This window comes from Oncorhynchus mykiss, chromosome 28 (genome assembly GCF_013265735.2).
Source record: "Oncorhynchus mykiss isolate Arlee chromosome 28, USDA_OmykA_1.1, whole genome shotgun sequence".
NCBI lineage: Eukaryota > Metazoa > Chordata > Actinopteri > Salmoniformes > Salmonidae > Oncorhynchus > Oncorhynchus mykiss.
In genome coordinates this window covers 8,289,556-8,306,285 of record NC_048592.1, presented here as the reverse complement: position 1 = coordinate 8,306,285, position 16,730 = coordinate 8,289,556, and the positions used below count along the sequence as shown (strand labels likewise).

General features: G+C 39.4%; 1 protein-coding gene across 1 annotated transcript in view; it reads left to right on the top strand.

Moving 5' to 3' along the window:
- Positions 1-1,294: 1,294 nt before the first annotated feature.
- The window catches only part of LOC110508446 (serine/threonine-protein kinase tousled-like 1-B), a 43,836-nt gene continuing 28,400 nt past the window's right edge, over positions 1,295-16,730 (top strand). Inside the window, exon 1 of the mRNA XM_036966308.1 lies at positions 1,295-1,440. Coding sequence (XP_036822203.1) covers positions 1,416-1,440 — 25 coding nt within the window. The 5' untranslated portion in view covers positions 1,295-1,415. The remainder of the gene's footprint in view (positions 1,441-16,730) is intronic.

The following is a 16,730-nucleotide window of genomic DNA, read 5'->3' as shown; positions in this document are numbered from 1 at the left end:
AGTACTGAGAGAGTTGAGCTTGGACAATCTACCAATAGGTTAAGAAGCCCCTTTTGAGGGTACGCTCAGAGCAAGGTCTTCCTCAGAGGGTGACTAGCAGGACTGAGTTGAGTTGATAAGAGTGTTCTTAAGTGAGGTATCCTTGGACATAATTGTTAATTAGCCAGTTACGGGCAACCAAAAGTCCAGATCCGTGATACTGGGTTGATCACAGTAGGACTGGTGAGGTTAATGTGTAGAGCAAGGGACTAAAGCGTGACGCCTTACAAGGGCACCTGGCTTGGTGAAGTTCAAATTATAACGTGCAATGTTTTGATGAAATGTTTTGATAAATGAGGTAAACAGGTATGCCCTGGGTTAGTATTTTTTTATGCTATTGTGAGTGTTTGGTTATTCCTGGTACTTCTCCTGAGGTGGAGGTCAAATATACGAGGAAAGATTGGATTTTTGGGACAGTGTTACGCAATTAGATAGAAGACATGGGTACTCTGTTGGTAGTTCTGCACATTTGGATAGACATAAGAGAATCTATACCACAGTAATCGCAGTAGGCAATATCCTAGTGTGGAGACTACACCCCATTTTACGACCACCAATTAGAAAATATTTTGGTATGGGTTTCCCTGCTCATATAGACAGGGATTGAAATCTCAAAAAAGCGTTAACCGGTTTTCCTCTTGTTTGTCTCATTCCCCTGTGTGTCCTGTGTTTGTGAATGTAATATGAGAGTTGTGTGAGTGTAGAAATGAGTGTTCATCTGAAGTTTGGATAATGACATATAGAAATATGTATAATAAGCTGATTTAAATTGGGTTAATATGTTTCGATATAACTTTATCTCGGGGATCTGTCCATCACTGCCCATCATAGAATATCACAGGGTGGTATTGAGCGCGGGATGTTATTTTAGATAGTAGCGGCAAGTCTATAATTTCTGGAAGTCTAGAAAACCATTGAGGTGTCACGTCCTGACCGTAGTTCCTTTTTATGTCTCTATTTTGGTTTGGTCAGGGTGTGAGTTGGGGTGGGCATTCTATGTTTTCCATTCTATGTTTTGTTCTGTGTGTTGTATTTCTATGTGTATGGCCTGGTATGGCTCCCAATCAGAGGCAGCTGTCAGTCGTTGTCTCTGATTGAGTACCATACTTAGGTAGCCTGTTCCCACCTGTGTTTGTGGGTAGTTGTTTTCTGTTTTGTACCTTGTGGAATTGGTCGTGTGTTGTTTGTGTCTTCGTATTTATTAAATGTATTATGAATACTTACCATGCTGCACCTTGGTCCTCCACTCCTTCCAACAGCCGTTACATGAGGATACGTGTGGAGCATTATTCCCATGACCGGCTGGGCAGTGTCCGGGAAACCACATTTTTTGGGGGGTCCTGCTGGGAGTATGTTTGAAGAGCTGCTTCTTAGCGATGGAGAGTACATGGAGTGGTGGATGTGAGTACCTAAGATTTCTAATGTTATATATTGATTCTGTGAATATATGAAAATGTGACAAATTTGGGTGTGTGTATATAATCAGATTTGATGAAGTCATAATGGAACGAATAATGATAATATACCAACTTGCGCACCCATACGTAAACATACGTAAAGGGTGTACAAAGTATTCTGAGGTTGAGTGGTCTGTTTTTAAAGATAGAGATTGGCGTATGTCAACTTTTGGTTAAAGTATGGGAAATTGACTTACCCTAACTGGTGTAACTATAAAATGCTTATGGAATTTCTCTTTGCAGTATGAGGAGTTGCTATATTTATCGAATAAACCCTATTTCCACACAGTTACAGCGAATTAAGATGGAATCTCAACGTAACTTGTAACGTGGTACATAGCCAAATTAATCTTTGCGAAGAAACACCTGGATGAATTTTAAGGCTATTTTCTGTTAATTGTATTTTTATGTGCCAGATGTTAAGAATTCAAACCATTATAATTGGGTTATTTGTGGGATTTACTTGTCATTTCAATAGGCATAGGTTCTATGTTACTGACTAAAATCTGGGATTCTGATTGCATTTCAACTATTGGTATGTTTTGCTTAGATATAGAAGCCAGTGTTTGTTTTTAAGATGTCAACTGGATGTTTTAGAAGCTTGCTTAGTTCAAATTGAAACACTCATTTATTCAACATGAATGGAGAAACCTACTGAGAATTTTGTTCATTTCAATCACTAAATTGAATATTTAATAATATGGATATGAATTGAATATATATACTTGTCAGCAACACCCAGTGTTTGTTTTATTACCTGTGGTCTAATCAGAAGGGACTGTTACCTAAATCTAAGGCATTATAATAATAACGGATTGGCAAATGCGATAGAGCTGTGACCATGATCTTAATTGATAACTAAACATGGGTATTAATTATTGCATGATAAAACAAGGCTACAACAGCAAGTTGTGGGCAGAAAGAGGCTCTAGTATTGTGAACTATTTGGATGTATTTTGTGGATTTGGCACATTGCGTGTTAATCTTAAAATAATAGACATTTAAGTGTAAAGCAGACAGAAGAGAAAGTTGTCAAGTTTGTTTAACCTTAACATATACTGGTAAGAATAGAGTTTCCATGTTAGTCTGTGGGTGTACGTGATTGGTGCTCGCTGAAATTTAGCGGACTGTAAGGGACGACGTGGGTTAAGTTTGGTGTAGAGATATGACTAAGTTGAATGCGGAGATGTTCTTTGACAATTTCTAATTGTTATTACTCAATTCTATAGTTTAGTAACACCAGTGGTTTATTAAGCAACCAGTTCATGTAGTAATCTGTTTCCATTACGTGGAACAGTGTCAAGTAATTGAAGTGGATTGCAGTTTTGACTATTACGCTGATGAGACCGCACCAACTTTTTGAAGGTTCTAGATTTGTTAAACAGTTATATTTTTACTGAATCACTGCAACAGGTTGCAATAAGATTACGGGAAAGGGGTTCTGGGTTTGTTTACTCTGTGATTTTTAAGTCTACCAAATGGTTTGCAAATTCCCACACACAACACACCTGTTATGAATATTTGTTAGTGTTTTTAACTTAAGGTATAGGGGGCAGCATTTTCACTTTTGGATAAATAGCGTGCCCTATTTTTAACTTCCTGCTACTCATGCCAAGAATATAAGATATGCGTATCAGTAGTAGATTTGGATAGAAAACACTCTGAAGTTTCTAAAACCTTTTGAATCATGTCTAACAGAACTTGTGTAGCTGGCAAAACCCCGAGGACTAACCATTCAGATTTTTTTTTTTTTTAGGTCACTGTCTGTTCAGTGAGTTCTCATTGGGAAACTATATTTCTTAGGCACTGTTTTTCAGTTCCTTCCACTGGATGTCACCAGTCTTTGGAATTTGGTTGAGGTTATTCCTTTGTGCAATGAAGTACGGCCATCTAGGAAATGGGTAACACTGAGAGTTGCGCAAGACTTAAAGTAGCGTTAGTTTCCTCGTCCTCTTTTGAAAACAGATAGACCCGTCTTCGATTTGACCGACTATTAATGTTTAAAAATACCTAAAGTTGTATTACAAAAGTAGTTTGAAATGTTTTGGCAAAGTTTACAGGTAACTTTTGAAAGATTTTGTAGTGACTTCGCGGAATTTGGAAGCTGTTTCTTTGGGGGGGATCAAACTCGCCAAATTGACATTTTGGATATATGGACGGAATTAATCAAACAAAAGGACCAATTGTGATGTTTATGGGACATATTGGAGTGCCAACAAAAGAAGCTTGTCAAAGGTAAGGCATGTTTTATATTTTATGTGTTTTGTGTAGCGCCTGCAGGGTTGAAATATGCTACTCTTTGTTTACTGCTGTGCTATCATCAGATAATAGCTTCTTATGCTTTCGCCGAAAAGCCTTTTTAAAATCTGACATGTTGGCTTGATTCACGAGTCTAGCTTTAATTTAGTATCTTACATGTGTGATTTAATGAATTAGATTTTTATATAATTTTATTTGAATTTGCCGCGTTGCATTTTCCCTGGCTTTTGGCCAAGTGGGACGCAAGTGTCCCCTATACCATAAGAAGTTAATAGCATGTCTGATGGCCATATTGTGAGTGGCCTATTTCATTTGGTGTTAGTGGGTTTTTTCATTGGTTAGAGCCATGGTATCTTCAAGTTTTTATTTTCTGAGTTTAAATTAAACACGTGAATTATTTTGATAAATGTACTGAGAAATTACTGTAAACCTGGGATATGAAATGTTTGACTGTTTATAAATAATTAGTCTAATATATAGAAATGAACACTTATTTGAAGGACCTCTGTCCTGACTTTCTAGTGTTGATTGATCGCCCTCTATCAGAATTCAGGATCAGACGCAGACAGCTAGAGTCATAGATGTTTATTGATCCAAATAGAGGGCAGGAAAAATACAGGTCAAAGGCAGGCAGATGTCTGTAATCCAGGGCAGAGTCAATAAGGTACAGAACAGCAGGCAGGCTTGGGTCAGGACAGGCAGAGGTTCATAAATGGGTCAATCAGGCAGGTACAGAATGGCAGGCAGGCTCGGGGGCAGGATGCTCAGAACCGGGGAAACTAGGAAACAGAACTTGAGAAAGCAGGGAGACGGAAAACAACAAGTTGGTAAGACCTGACAAGATGAACTGGCAACAAACAGGACACCGGTATAAATACACTGGAGATAATGAGGAAGATGGGTGACACCTGGAGAGGGGTGGAGACGAGCACAGACGGTGAAACAGATCAGGGTGTGACAGCCCTCACTGGAAAGCTGAAAGATATTGGGTGATTTAAAGGTAATACGTAATTTTGTAATACTGATAATGAAGTTTATAGTTCATTTCCCTATTTGTGATTTGGACCATGGGAGAAAGAGGGCGTTGCCCTTATTCAAGGGCAGGTTATCTCAAGTCTATTTTCCTACGGCCGTTCCTACGGGGTAAACTGTTTCTATACGGTGTTATTGAGGGTAGTGATTCTAATTTGATTTGGTATTTTAAATTGTTATTTTTATTTGACCAGTAGTGTTTTTTTACACATTAATCGTCGTGTCAAAATGGGGGAATTACCAGTCCGCTGAGGGTTTTTGGATTTAAGTTTTAAACACATTGAATGATGTCTAGAAGTGTATCGGGTGATATATGAAGGAGTGTATTGTTGTGTGGCTTGTTCTATTTCTTCAGTATAAATCTCACCAGATTGTGTCTGCTGGATGATCGAGATTACTCCCTAAGGATTAGAAGTCTAACTTCCTGATCCTGTGACTCTGCGTTGAGGTTGACAGTGTAATAGGGGAGTATAAGCCAATTTGAAAGTTGTTTCAACAGCATGTGTTTTCTTTGTTTTAGGATTTTGAACATTGGTAAAAGTAATCATTTGTCATACACTCAATGCTTGTCTGGATTTCCTGACTCAGAAATGTACTGAACTGTTCTGATCTGTCCTCTCTTGAGGTTATGGTGAAGGTGAGTACAGATAATTCAGCCAAGAACATTGTGGACCTCAACCCTTCTAACCGGCTGAAGAAATGGCCTTCAATACGGCCCTGTCTTGCACCACTTCTACCGAGAGACCTGAGTCTGAGCCAGCAACCTGTACACAGCATCCAATCGAAGCTCTCAACTGCCTTTTTCTCTCAGGAGTGCGACAGGGGTGCACGTGGAGTGAGCATGGAGAGATCCGTTCCAAAACTTCTCTCATGTTGCTGGTGTCATGACGTTGGCCTGGGGGGTAGGTTTATGACAGTCATAAATACCTCTTTCCCCCCCCCCCCCCCTTTCCTCTCTCTACCCTACTGAGGTTAAATTTGCAAAACCCTTGGTTAACATAGAGATTCTAGGAACATCAGTAGGTGGGGGGGAAATTAACTATATTCTGGTAATCCGAACAATTGAACATATGCGGTGGTACTTAATGAATATGCTGTCAGTTCGGTTGTCATCTGAGACATTCTCATCAATGATATGACATAAACTCTACAGTGGAAAGTCTACACATCAGTTATCGGATTCGCATGGAATTGTTGTTCAATTTAAATGTTTGAATATGAAATTATTCGTGATGGGATGAAATGTGATTTTAGCTTCTAAAATGTGAGATTTGGGTTTTCATAAGACAGGACTCTGCTCAATCAGTGGCCCACCCCTGTGAAGGGACATGGGCTATAACTTTTCAAACACGCCCTCCTCTCCTTTCCTATATGAGCCCTTGACGACAATATAACCTCCTGTTCCGAGGACGTGAGGATGATGGTCCAATGTCAGAAATGGTTCAGATAATAACTACAGAACAAAGCCAACATCAGTGTGAGCTTTGTTTGCAATTGGTATGAACTTTGAACTCTTATTCACTACACAAGTGATACCTCCTGGCCTTTGAGTTAGCAACAGCAGATGCAAACGAGGGTTAGGAAGGAACAGACAGAGTATCCCGTCTATCACCCAACGACGTTACTACAACGTATCCAATTGACAACCAGATACATTCTTCAAAGGACTCAGTTGGGCAACACAGCCTTCCATCTACCACCAACATACCGAAGCGCAGCTCAGAGTAAATATTTATTGCATTTTCCTTTTCCAAATGGGTGGTAATTTAGAATGCATAAGATGCTGTATTTACAATAGCGCAGCTTCTTCCCTTTGTTCCTCAGTCTTCCCGCTCTTTCACTCAAACCCAGCCCCCTTTCTTTTGTGTAACAAGCTGTCATATCTGTTCTGCCCGCTAGGGACGTTTTCCTTTATGACAATTTGTAATCAAGTTAGGATTTAATTGTGTGATTAGTTAGGTATTTAGTAAGTAAATAATCCAACCCAATTTTTGTATTGCTGATTAAACTTGTTAGCCAGGGTTCGTGCAGATAACTAAGAATTTACAACTTTCAGATGTGACTGAATTAAGATGACGATTAATATTGACTGCTATTGATGTAAAATATTACTAGGTCTTTAAGAGTTTATTCGGGAAGATAACAGCTCTATAAATGTTATTTAGTGGTGCCCGACTCTCTAGTTAATTACATTTACATGATTAGCTCAATCAGGTAATATTTTTTTAAAAATGTAATAGCATGTCATATCACTTAATCCCGCATAGCCAAAGACATGACACTGGTTGGCAAATGGACAAGACATAATAGGTGGTAAAGTTGGTGGCGGCCCAGGGGAGACATTGAAATTGGAACTTATCATGGGCCATCCACTTTGAACTGTAAAGCTATCTGAAGAAAATTAAGAAAAGATTGAGTGCCGGGAAGGAGGGGATTGGTCAACTGTGCCCGTAATTTATTTAGACTTGTCTAAAAAAATATATATATTTTGGGGTATCAGGTTGATTGTGGAGGTCTACATACTGCTACATTCATAGTAATTTAGACTAAGAATGCATTAAGATACTGATCTGTAATTATAACCTTGATGAGAACGTTAATACTAGAATTATGGATAATTATACTGTATGGTAATATAAATGTACAGTCTGTCAGTGACGTGCGCTAAATTAAGGGTTTTAACTTTGAGTGATAGGACCAATGTGAATCACTGAAGAATGTAATTCTAAATTGGGGAGTTCTTCTGTCAAGTGTCTGGCAAAAGAACAATCTTAATCTTTTCTTTTTATTGGCCAGTCTGAGATATGGCTTTTTATTTGCAACTCTGCCTAGAAGGCCACATCCCGGAGTTGCCTCTTCACTGTTGACATTGAGACAGGTGTTTTGCAGGTGCTATTTAATGAAGCTGCCAGTTGAGGACTTGTGAGGCGTTTGTTTCTCAAACTAGATACTCTAATGTACTTGGCCTCTTGCTCAGTTATGCCCCGGGGCCTCCCACTCCTCTTTCTATTCTGGCTAGAGCCAGTTTGTGCTGTTCTGTGAAGGGAGTAGTACACATCATTGTACGAGATCTTCAGTTTCTTGGCAGTTTCTCGCATAGAATAGCCTTCATCTCTCAGAACAAAAATAGACTGAGTTTCAGAAGAAAGTTCTTTGTTTTTGGCCATTTTGAGCCTGTAATCGAACCCACAAACGCTGATACTCCAGATACTCAACTAGTCTATAGAAGGCCAGCTTTATTGCTTCTTTAACCAGGACAACTGTTTTCAGCTGTGCTAACATAATTGCAAAAGGGTTTTCTAATGATCAATTAGCCTTTTACAATGATCAACTTGGAATAGCTAACACAATGTGCCATTGGAACACAAGAGTTATGGTTGCTGATAATGGGCCTCTGTATGCCTATGTAGATATTCCATAAAAAAAATCTGCCATGTTTACAACATTAACAATGTCTACATTATATTTCTGATCAATTTGATGTTTTAATGGACAAAAAATATTGATTTTCTTTCAAAAACAAGAGAATTTCTAAGTGACCCCAAACTTTTGAACGGTAGTGTATATCCATGACCAAATTACATTTTTATTGATAATACTCAGGAACTATAGCAGTTTTATGCTAATGGAACATAGGCGTTGCCTTATAAATAGTGGGATCATAATGCTTGTACTGGGTCATGTTCATTAGGCACTAAACGGAAGACATTTTACTTAAACCGTTAGTCTGCCCGGATTTGTCCAACAAGATATGACAATTTTAGTTTCTACAGATGATGCTTTAGGAATGGAAATTATTTCCACCATGTTGACCCATTGGAGTATGCTCAGTTTATATATTTTTTTTTATTTCACCTTTATTTAACCAGGTAGGCTAGTTGAGAACAAGTTCTCATTTACATCTGCGACCTGGCCAAGATAAAGCATAGCAGTGTGAACAGACAACAGAGTTACACATGGCGTAAACAATTAACAAGTCAATAACACAGTAGAAAAAGAGTGTGCAAAAGGCATGAGGTAGGTGAATAATTACAATTTTGCAGATTAACACTGGAGTGATAAATGATCAGATGGTCATGTACAGGTAGAGATACTTGTGAGCAGAAAAGTAAATACATATAAACATTATGGGGATGAGGTAGGTAAAATTAGGTGGGCTATTTACCGATAGACTATGTACAGCTGCAGCGATCGGTTAGCTGCTCAGATAGCAGATGTTTGAAGTTGGTGATGGAGATAAAAGTCTCCAACTTCAGCTGGGGTTTTTTTTGTGTTTTTTTGGGGGGGGGGTTTGCGCAATTCGTTCCGGTCACAGGCAGCAGAGAACTGGAACGAAAGGCGGCCAAATGAGGTGTTGGCTTTAGGGATGATCAGTGAGATACACCTGCTGGAGCGCGTGCTACGGGTGTTGCCATCGTGACCAGTGAACTGAGATAAGGCGGAGCTTTACCTAGCATGGACTTGTAGATGACCTGGAGCCAGTGGGTCTGGCGACGAATATGTAGCGAGGGCCAGCCGACTAGAGCATACAGGTTGCAGTGGTGGGTGGCATAAGGTGCTTAAGTAACAACGGATGGCACTGTGATAAACTGCATCCAGTTTGCTGAGTATTGGAAGCTATTTTGTAGATGACATCGCCGAAGTCGAGAATCGGTAGGATAGTTTTACTAGGGTAAGTTTGGCGGCGTGAAGGAGGGTTTGTTGCGGAATAGAAAGCTGACTCTATTTGATTTTAGATTGGAGATGTTTGAAATGAGTCTGGAAGGAGAGTTTACAGTCTAGCCAGACACCTAGGTACTTATACAGTGCCTTGCGAAAGTATTCGGCCCCCTTGAACTTTGCGACCTTTTGCCACATTTCAGGCTTCAAACATAAAGATATAAAACTGTATTTTTTTGTGAAGAATCAACAAGTGGGACACAATCATGAAGTGGAACGACATTTATTGGATATTTCAAACTTTTTTAACAAATCAAAAACTGAAATTGGGCGTGCAAAATTATTCAGCCCCTTTACTTTCAGTGCAGCAAACACTCTCCAGAAGTTCAGTGAGGATCTCTTGAATGATCCAATGTTGACCTAAATGACTAATGATCATAAATACAATCCACGTGTGTGTGTAATCAAGTCTCCGTATAAATGCACCTGCACTGTGATAGGCTCAGAGGTCCGTTAAAAGCGCAGAGAGCATCATGAAGAACAAGGAACACACCAGGCAGGTCCGAGATACTGTTGTGAAGAAGTTTAAAGCCGGATTTGGATACAAAAAGATTTCCCAAGCTTTAAACCTCCCAAGGAGCACTGTGCAAGCGATAATATTGAAATGGAAGGAGTATCAGACCACTGCAAATCTACCAAGACCTGGCCGTCCCTCAACTTTCAGTTCATACAAGGAGAAGACTGATCAGAGATGCAGCCAAGAGGCCCATGATCACTCTGGATGAACTGCAGAGATCTACAGCTGAGGTGGGAGACTCTGTCCATAGGACAACAATCAGTCGTATATTGCACAAATCTGGCCTTTATGGAAGAGTGGCAAGAAAGCCATTTCTTAAAGATATCCATAAAAAGTGTTGTTTAAAGTTTGCCACAAGCCACCTGGGAGACACACCAAACATGTGGAAGAAGGTGCTCTGGTCAGATGAAACCAAAATTGAACTTTTTGGCAACAATGCAAAACGTTATGTTTGGCGTAAAAGCAACACAGCTCATCACCCTGAACACACCATCCCCACTGTCAAATGTGGTGGTGGCAGCATCATGGTTTGGGCCTGCTTTTCTTCAGCAGGGACAGGGAAGATGGTTAAAATTGATGGGAAGATGGATGGAGCCAAATACAGGACCATTCTGGAAGAACCTGATGGAGTCTGCAAAAGACCTGAGACTGGGACGGAGATTTGTCTTCCAACAAGACAATGATCCAAAGCAAAATCTACAATGGAATGGTTCAAAAATAAACATATCAAGGTGTTAGAATGGCCAAGTCAAAGTCCAGACCTGAATCCAATCGAGAATCTGTGGAAAGAACTAAAACCTGCTGTTCACAAATGCTCTCCATCTAACCTCACTGAGCTCGAGCTGTTTTGCAAGGAGGAATGGGAAAAGATTTCAGTCTCTCGATGTGCATAACTGATAGACACCCCAAGCGACTTACAGCTGTAATCGCAGCAAAGGGTGGCGCTACAAAGTATTAACTTAAGGGGGCTGAATAATTTTGCACGCCCAATTTTTCAGTTTTTGATTTGTTAAAGTTTGAAATATCCAATAAATGTCGTTCCACTTCATGATTGTGTCCCACTTGTTGTTGATTCTTCACAAAAAAATACAGTTTTATATCTTTATGTTTGAAGCCTGAAATGTGGCAAAAGGTCGCAAAGTTCAAGGGGGCCGAATACTTTCGCAAGGCACTGTAGATGTCCACATATTCTAGGTCGGAACCATCCAGGGTGGTGATGCTAGTCAGGCGTGCGTGCGGGTGCAGGCAGCGAACGGTTGAAAAGCATGCGTTTGGTTTTACTAGTGTTTAAGAGCAGTTGGAGGCCACGGAAGGAGTGTTGTATGGCGTTGAAGCTCATTTGGAGGTTAGATAGCACAGTGTCCAAGGAAGTATCAAGATTTTGTTTCGTACTGATGAGAAAATGTATTCAGATTTAGATCAATTATCCTTCATTATATAAAAATATGTTAAGGTTAAACTAAATGAACCAACAGATGGTCATTTACAATGATATAATTTGTTTTATGCTTAAATTAAGTTGTTTAATTCCTTATTTGGTTTTCTACATGTGTATTAATGAATTTTTAAACCTTGTGATTTTTCTTTTGAAGTAGAGATGAGTCTCATGAGGGATTGTGATAAATGTTAAAGATTATGTTTAATACTGTTTATGCATCAATTGGTTGTTTTATGCAATATAATCGGGTTCTTAGAACTCTCATTTGTGTCTGTGTGAACTGAGAGGAGCTTCTGAAGCTTGGGCTGGCAACTGATTAAGTGATGGCTAGGTGATAAAACCAGCCACATTCCATTCTATGATTAGTGGTGCATGTGAGAGATGTCCCCGGTCTGACTGATCCTGCATTTCATAGACTGAATTGGTGTCTAAGGTACCAGGGACAAGATCTTTTATGAGTAGCTGATAAAAAGAACCTCGTCTTGGGGGCCAAACCCTGGTTTCCATGCATGAGAACAGTCTTTACAGCATATACTGTCTGCTGTGAATTATTCATTTCTTTCATACAATGGGTTAAAAGGTTAGGATTTGTATGTCAGAGCTCTCAGCCCAACACTCAAGTGTGTTGGGTCAACCAGCCTCATTATTGCAGAGCACTCACTCTATTCACGTGTGTGTTGTGACCTGCTCCTTATACGTTTTGAATAAAGTAATATCCTGATTGGTGATTGACCTCGACTCTCCTTATTATTGATTATAATTTCCATGACTTATTTTTTTAAATCCGCTCTATTGATGTCATTTACAGACATGAATCCTAAATGCAGGTAACATTTTATTTTGTTAATCTCTGCAGGTTTCTCATCTCATTTCTTGGAGCCTGGTGTAGTTGGATGCCACCATAGAGCCCCACAGTATAAAACCATGTAATTCTCTCTCAGACAAGGTGTGTTTTTATCAGTATATTCCCCTCAATTTACTCTGAATTTGAAATGCTAAATTAGCAACAGAGAAGACCTCAGCAAGACTGCAAAGTCAAACTAAGTCTGGCCATGTGGAGAGGTGCAGCTATAGTGAGGGGCAACTTACCGGTCTGGTCAGGGCGAGCATGAGGGATACAGTTTATCCTGTGTCGCTATTAAGTTACGTTTGAGCGTCTTAGCAATACAATGTGTTCAATACAGTTTAGTGTGAACCCCTTTTTACTCCATCCAACACAGGATCAATGTTCTCCAGTGTAACCTACTTCATATAGCCACCCAGAAGAAAGGCACACTTCAGGTTGACTTGGTTTTCATCTGCAGTAAAAGATATCAAACAGCGATGACAGGCATTGACAGGACGTTCACTGCTCTCAGAATATCTCTCTCGGACTTAATACACAAAGTGATCGTATAGTATAAATGCGTTGTGTTTAGAAAATAACAAATACAGTAAGACATACCTGCAGTAAAAGATGTCAAACAGTGACAGGACAGTCACAGCCACACGTTCACTGATTAGGTAGGCCATGAGGAGCAACAGTAATGATATCTATCTAAAAGATATGTGCCCTCCATGTGAAGTGAAATCAATCCATAAAGAGCACAAGTTCAACCCTTTTTATATAAACCTTTTAAGGTAACTTTCATTAATGTGATGACTGTTTATAGAATCATTACCTACTATGTTCAATTGTTACCAGATTCAATTAATCATGTAACAATTAAGTCATTTGGAATTTGGGGCACCACGGAAGAAGTTTAACGAGTTACCATCTCCCGAAATAAACTCTAGAAGATATATAAGTTATATTGATAAGTCACTTATTAATCATTACTTCTGAACAGTCGTAACCTTCCTGTATCTGCAAGAACCCCAGCCCTTTCTGATTATTCAGTCCTACACAAATGTATTTAATTATTTACTAACTGAATAATAACAGAGTACACATACACTTACAATGGAGAGTGGGTGGGGAAAGAGCTAGAGAAAGATTGTATAACTATTCTCATAAATCAAATACCTTGCACATGAACCACCCCATCTGGGTAAGAAATGTAATGTATTTATGTGTGATGTCTTTGTCCATCTCTCTGTTGCAACCAATCAATCCTTCTATGGGAAGGGCTTGGTGTAAGGCTCTGGTTGTCCACCAGAGGTCACTATGTCCGTAGTTGTTTTGGTCTTGTAGTGGAGTGTTTTCAGAGCAGCTACTTAGATGCACTCATGATTGTCTGAGGTGAACTTCTTGCCTCTTTTCTTGAGTCACGTTACACACACACAGCTGCAGACTGTCAAATGTTCTGGTCTAGTGAATTTCTCGTCACCTCGTTTTGAGTTTCAGAGTTTCCAACCATTTCAACGTGTAGCCACAGCTGCACGCTTTATGGTCTGGGAGTTTCATCCATTTGTAACGTTTAGCTCATCCTTCACATCTACTGGTCTGCATGTTAATTCTTAGCAGTCCTTTTAAGCACTCTGGTTGAAAAGGCCAGTACTATCACACTGACATGTTCTTCTGACCTCATTCGGGGAGTGGCTTAGTTAATGTGCAACGGACATGAGAACTATGATCTCGTTAGAAAACAAAAATCACATTTATCTTTACAAAAATAGTTATCATTCTTCATATTGTATTGACATGTTGGATGGAAACATAATAGCCAAAGGGGGTTTCCTTCCTAAGTTACAATATCAGTTTTTAAATGTCCCAAAATGACAAGTAGGATGACGTGATTATTCCTTAGATCCCCACTGATCATTTTTAACCTTCCGGTCTTAGAAATATTGTTCCAAAGTTCACTCTTGGGATGTTCGTTTTTGGGTGGCAATATCTCTGCAACAAAGACATTCCAATCTTGATACTAGAGAGCAGGAGAGGATTCTCTGATGCATAAGATTTACGATTGGCATGAGGTGTTGTAACGGCTTTCTTCCTGGGAAGGAGAGGTGGACCAAAAACGCAGCGTGGTTAGGGTTAAACATCTTTAATAAAGACTAATACCGAAAACACTACAAATGTGAAAACCGAAAACAGTCCTGTGTGGTGAAACAGACACGGAAATAATCACCCACAAAAACCCAACACAAAACAGGCTACCTAAATATGGTTCCCAATCCGAGACAATGACGAACACCTGCCTCTGATTGAGAACCATATCAGGCCAAACACAGAAACGGACAAACTAGACACACAACAGAATGCTCACATCCTGACCAACACTAAAACTAGGAAAACACACAAGAACTATGGTCAGAACGTGAAGGGTCGACCACGAGTGTCATGACAGTAGTACGACAATAACATTCACTTAATATTTCATTAAAGAAGCAATAGTCAGTGACATTACAGTGCACTGACTGACGCTTCTAATTAGCTCGTCATTAACATGGCTAGCTAAGACAGCAAACACTTGGTTAACTTGCTGAAATAGGCTTGAAATATATTAACGGCAACATAAATATTTACATATTCACATTCACTATTGACTTTGGGATATATGAACCAGTTTTCAAAAGACACTAGTGTTATATAGTTTTCATGTACAGAGGAAGGAAACACTAACCTGCTCAGAATATTTCTCTGACTGAAGAACAGGTTGACTAACTTTCCAAATAAACGAGAAGCACTCAAAACCCACTAGTTGTTCTTTCAAGGAAAATAATTAAAGTCTGAAGACTTCTCATATTGCCAACCTTACTAGAATGGCAGTAAATATTTGTATGAATTCGATAACACAATGAAAGGAAACTTTATTAATAATCACACCTTTTTCTGAAGTGAATGGTTTCACCCACTACTCTGCTCCCGAACTGCGGTGTTCTGTGACATTTCCATTGTGCGTAGTAGCGCAAGTGAGGTTGATGGAAACTCTACATTTTCACTTTAACGCCAGCACACAACGCCAACACAGAAGACCAGGACATGGAAGTATGCTCGCGGTAAGTTTTATTTTAACATCGGATCGGACGCGTTTCCCCACCTCCCACCGCAGACTGCATGATTTCTCAGACTGTCAACACAATAGAGCCTCCCCTCAGCTAGGTTAACCTCCCCTAACTCCCGAAGGTAAATATATCGGGCATGCAAAAGTGACACTGCACACTGAATTATTTTGTTATGGCACTGCAACAAGATAATTATTCTAACAAAAGGCACTACAAACAATATGGTGAAAAGCACTACAATCGTGCTCTGGTGCTTCACATCATATGGGACCCACCCTTGGCCCTGCTCTACTCCTGTAACACTCTACTGCTATGTGCCGAAATAGGGAGGGGGAATGCCAGACAACATATAGAAAGTGTTGGCAGTTGATGTTATTCTTCAATAACAGACCCCAAAGAAAAATATTTATTCAAAGAGGATAAATCAGTTTTTGCAAAGTTGATGGTAGATTTGAATTCTTCCCTGTTCTCGTTGTTTCTCCACTGAACAAAGAGACAGGATGTAGTTTATACCAAAACCTAGCCTGTGGTTGACCAATTAGAATTCCTTGCAGTAAAATTGGGCCAATGGCCAAATACCAAGTATCCCGTTTCATGCTCAATATATAGACAATTTGGACCAATGAGAACTTGCCACATGTAGCTATGAGTCCTGGACTGGAACCCTTACCCAGATTCTAAACCGATGTTGAACTGAAAAACAACTAGTTCCATTGATCTTTAGTTATCTGCGTTGTGTTTTTATCTTTAAATATTCTTACACTTCCCCCTCGATCATTTAAAAAATAAATATGCTTAATGTATTATCGAAAACATGAAACTAGACAGTAAAAACCGCAGTAAGCAGAAAATAATTTACATTAAACACCTTGCATTTCTATAAAACACAAAGGGCATATTGTACTTGCAGTTGCAATGACAAAACATTTCAAACATCTTTAACTTGTCTACGAGACACTAATATTCAATCATCCAATTGGCTAGGTAATCATTCACAGAGTCCTTTGAGAGTATGTTCTGACAGCCTGTGGGTAGTGAGGAATTCTTCTTCCGTTCCACTGTTTGTTAATGACGTCTCTAAAGAACACTTCACTGGTGATTTTGTATCGTTTCAGGTACAGGCCTTGTGTCAGGGGATATTGCTGAATCTTCAGATGGTAGATTCTCATAACCTGTAACGGAGGGGTGGAAAAAAGCAAACGTCCTGGTTCCAAGAAATGTATATTTCACTTATCTCCCTAAGTAAGAATGTCCTGATTTTTTTTTTTTTTTTTTTTTTTTTTTTCAGAAAAACATGGACATTTCACCTAGATATCCCTAATTTGAAGCCTGCGGTGTA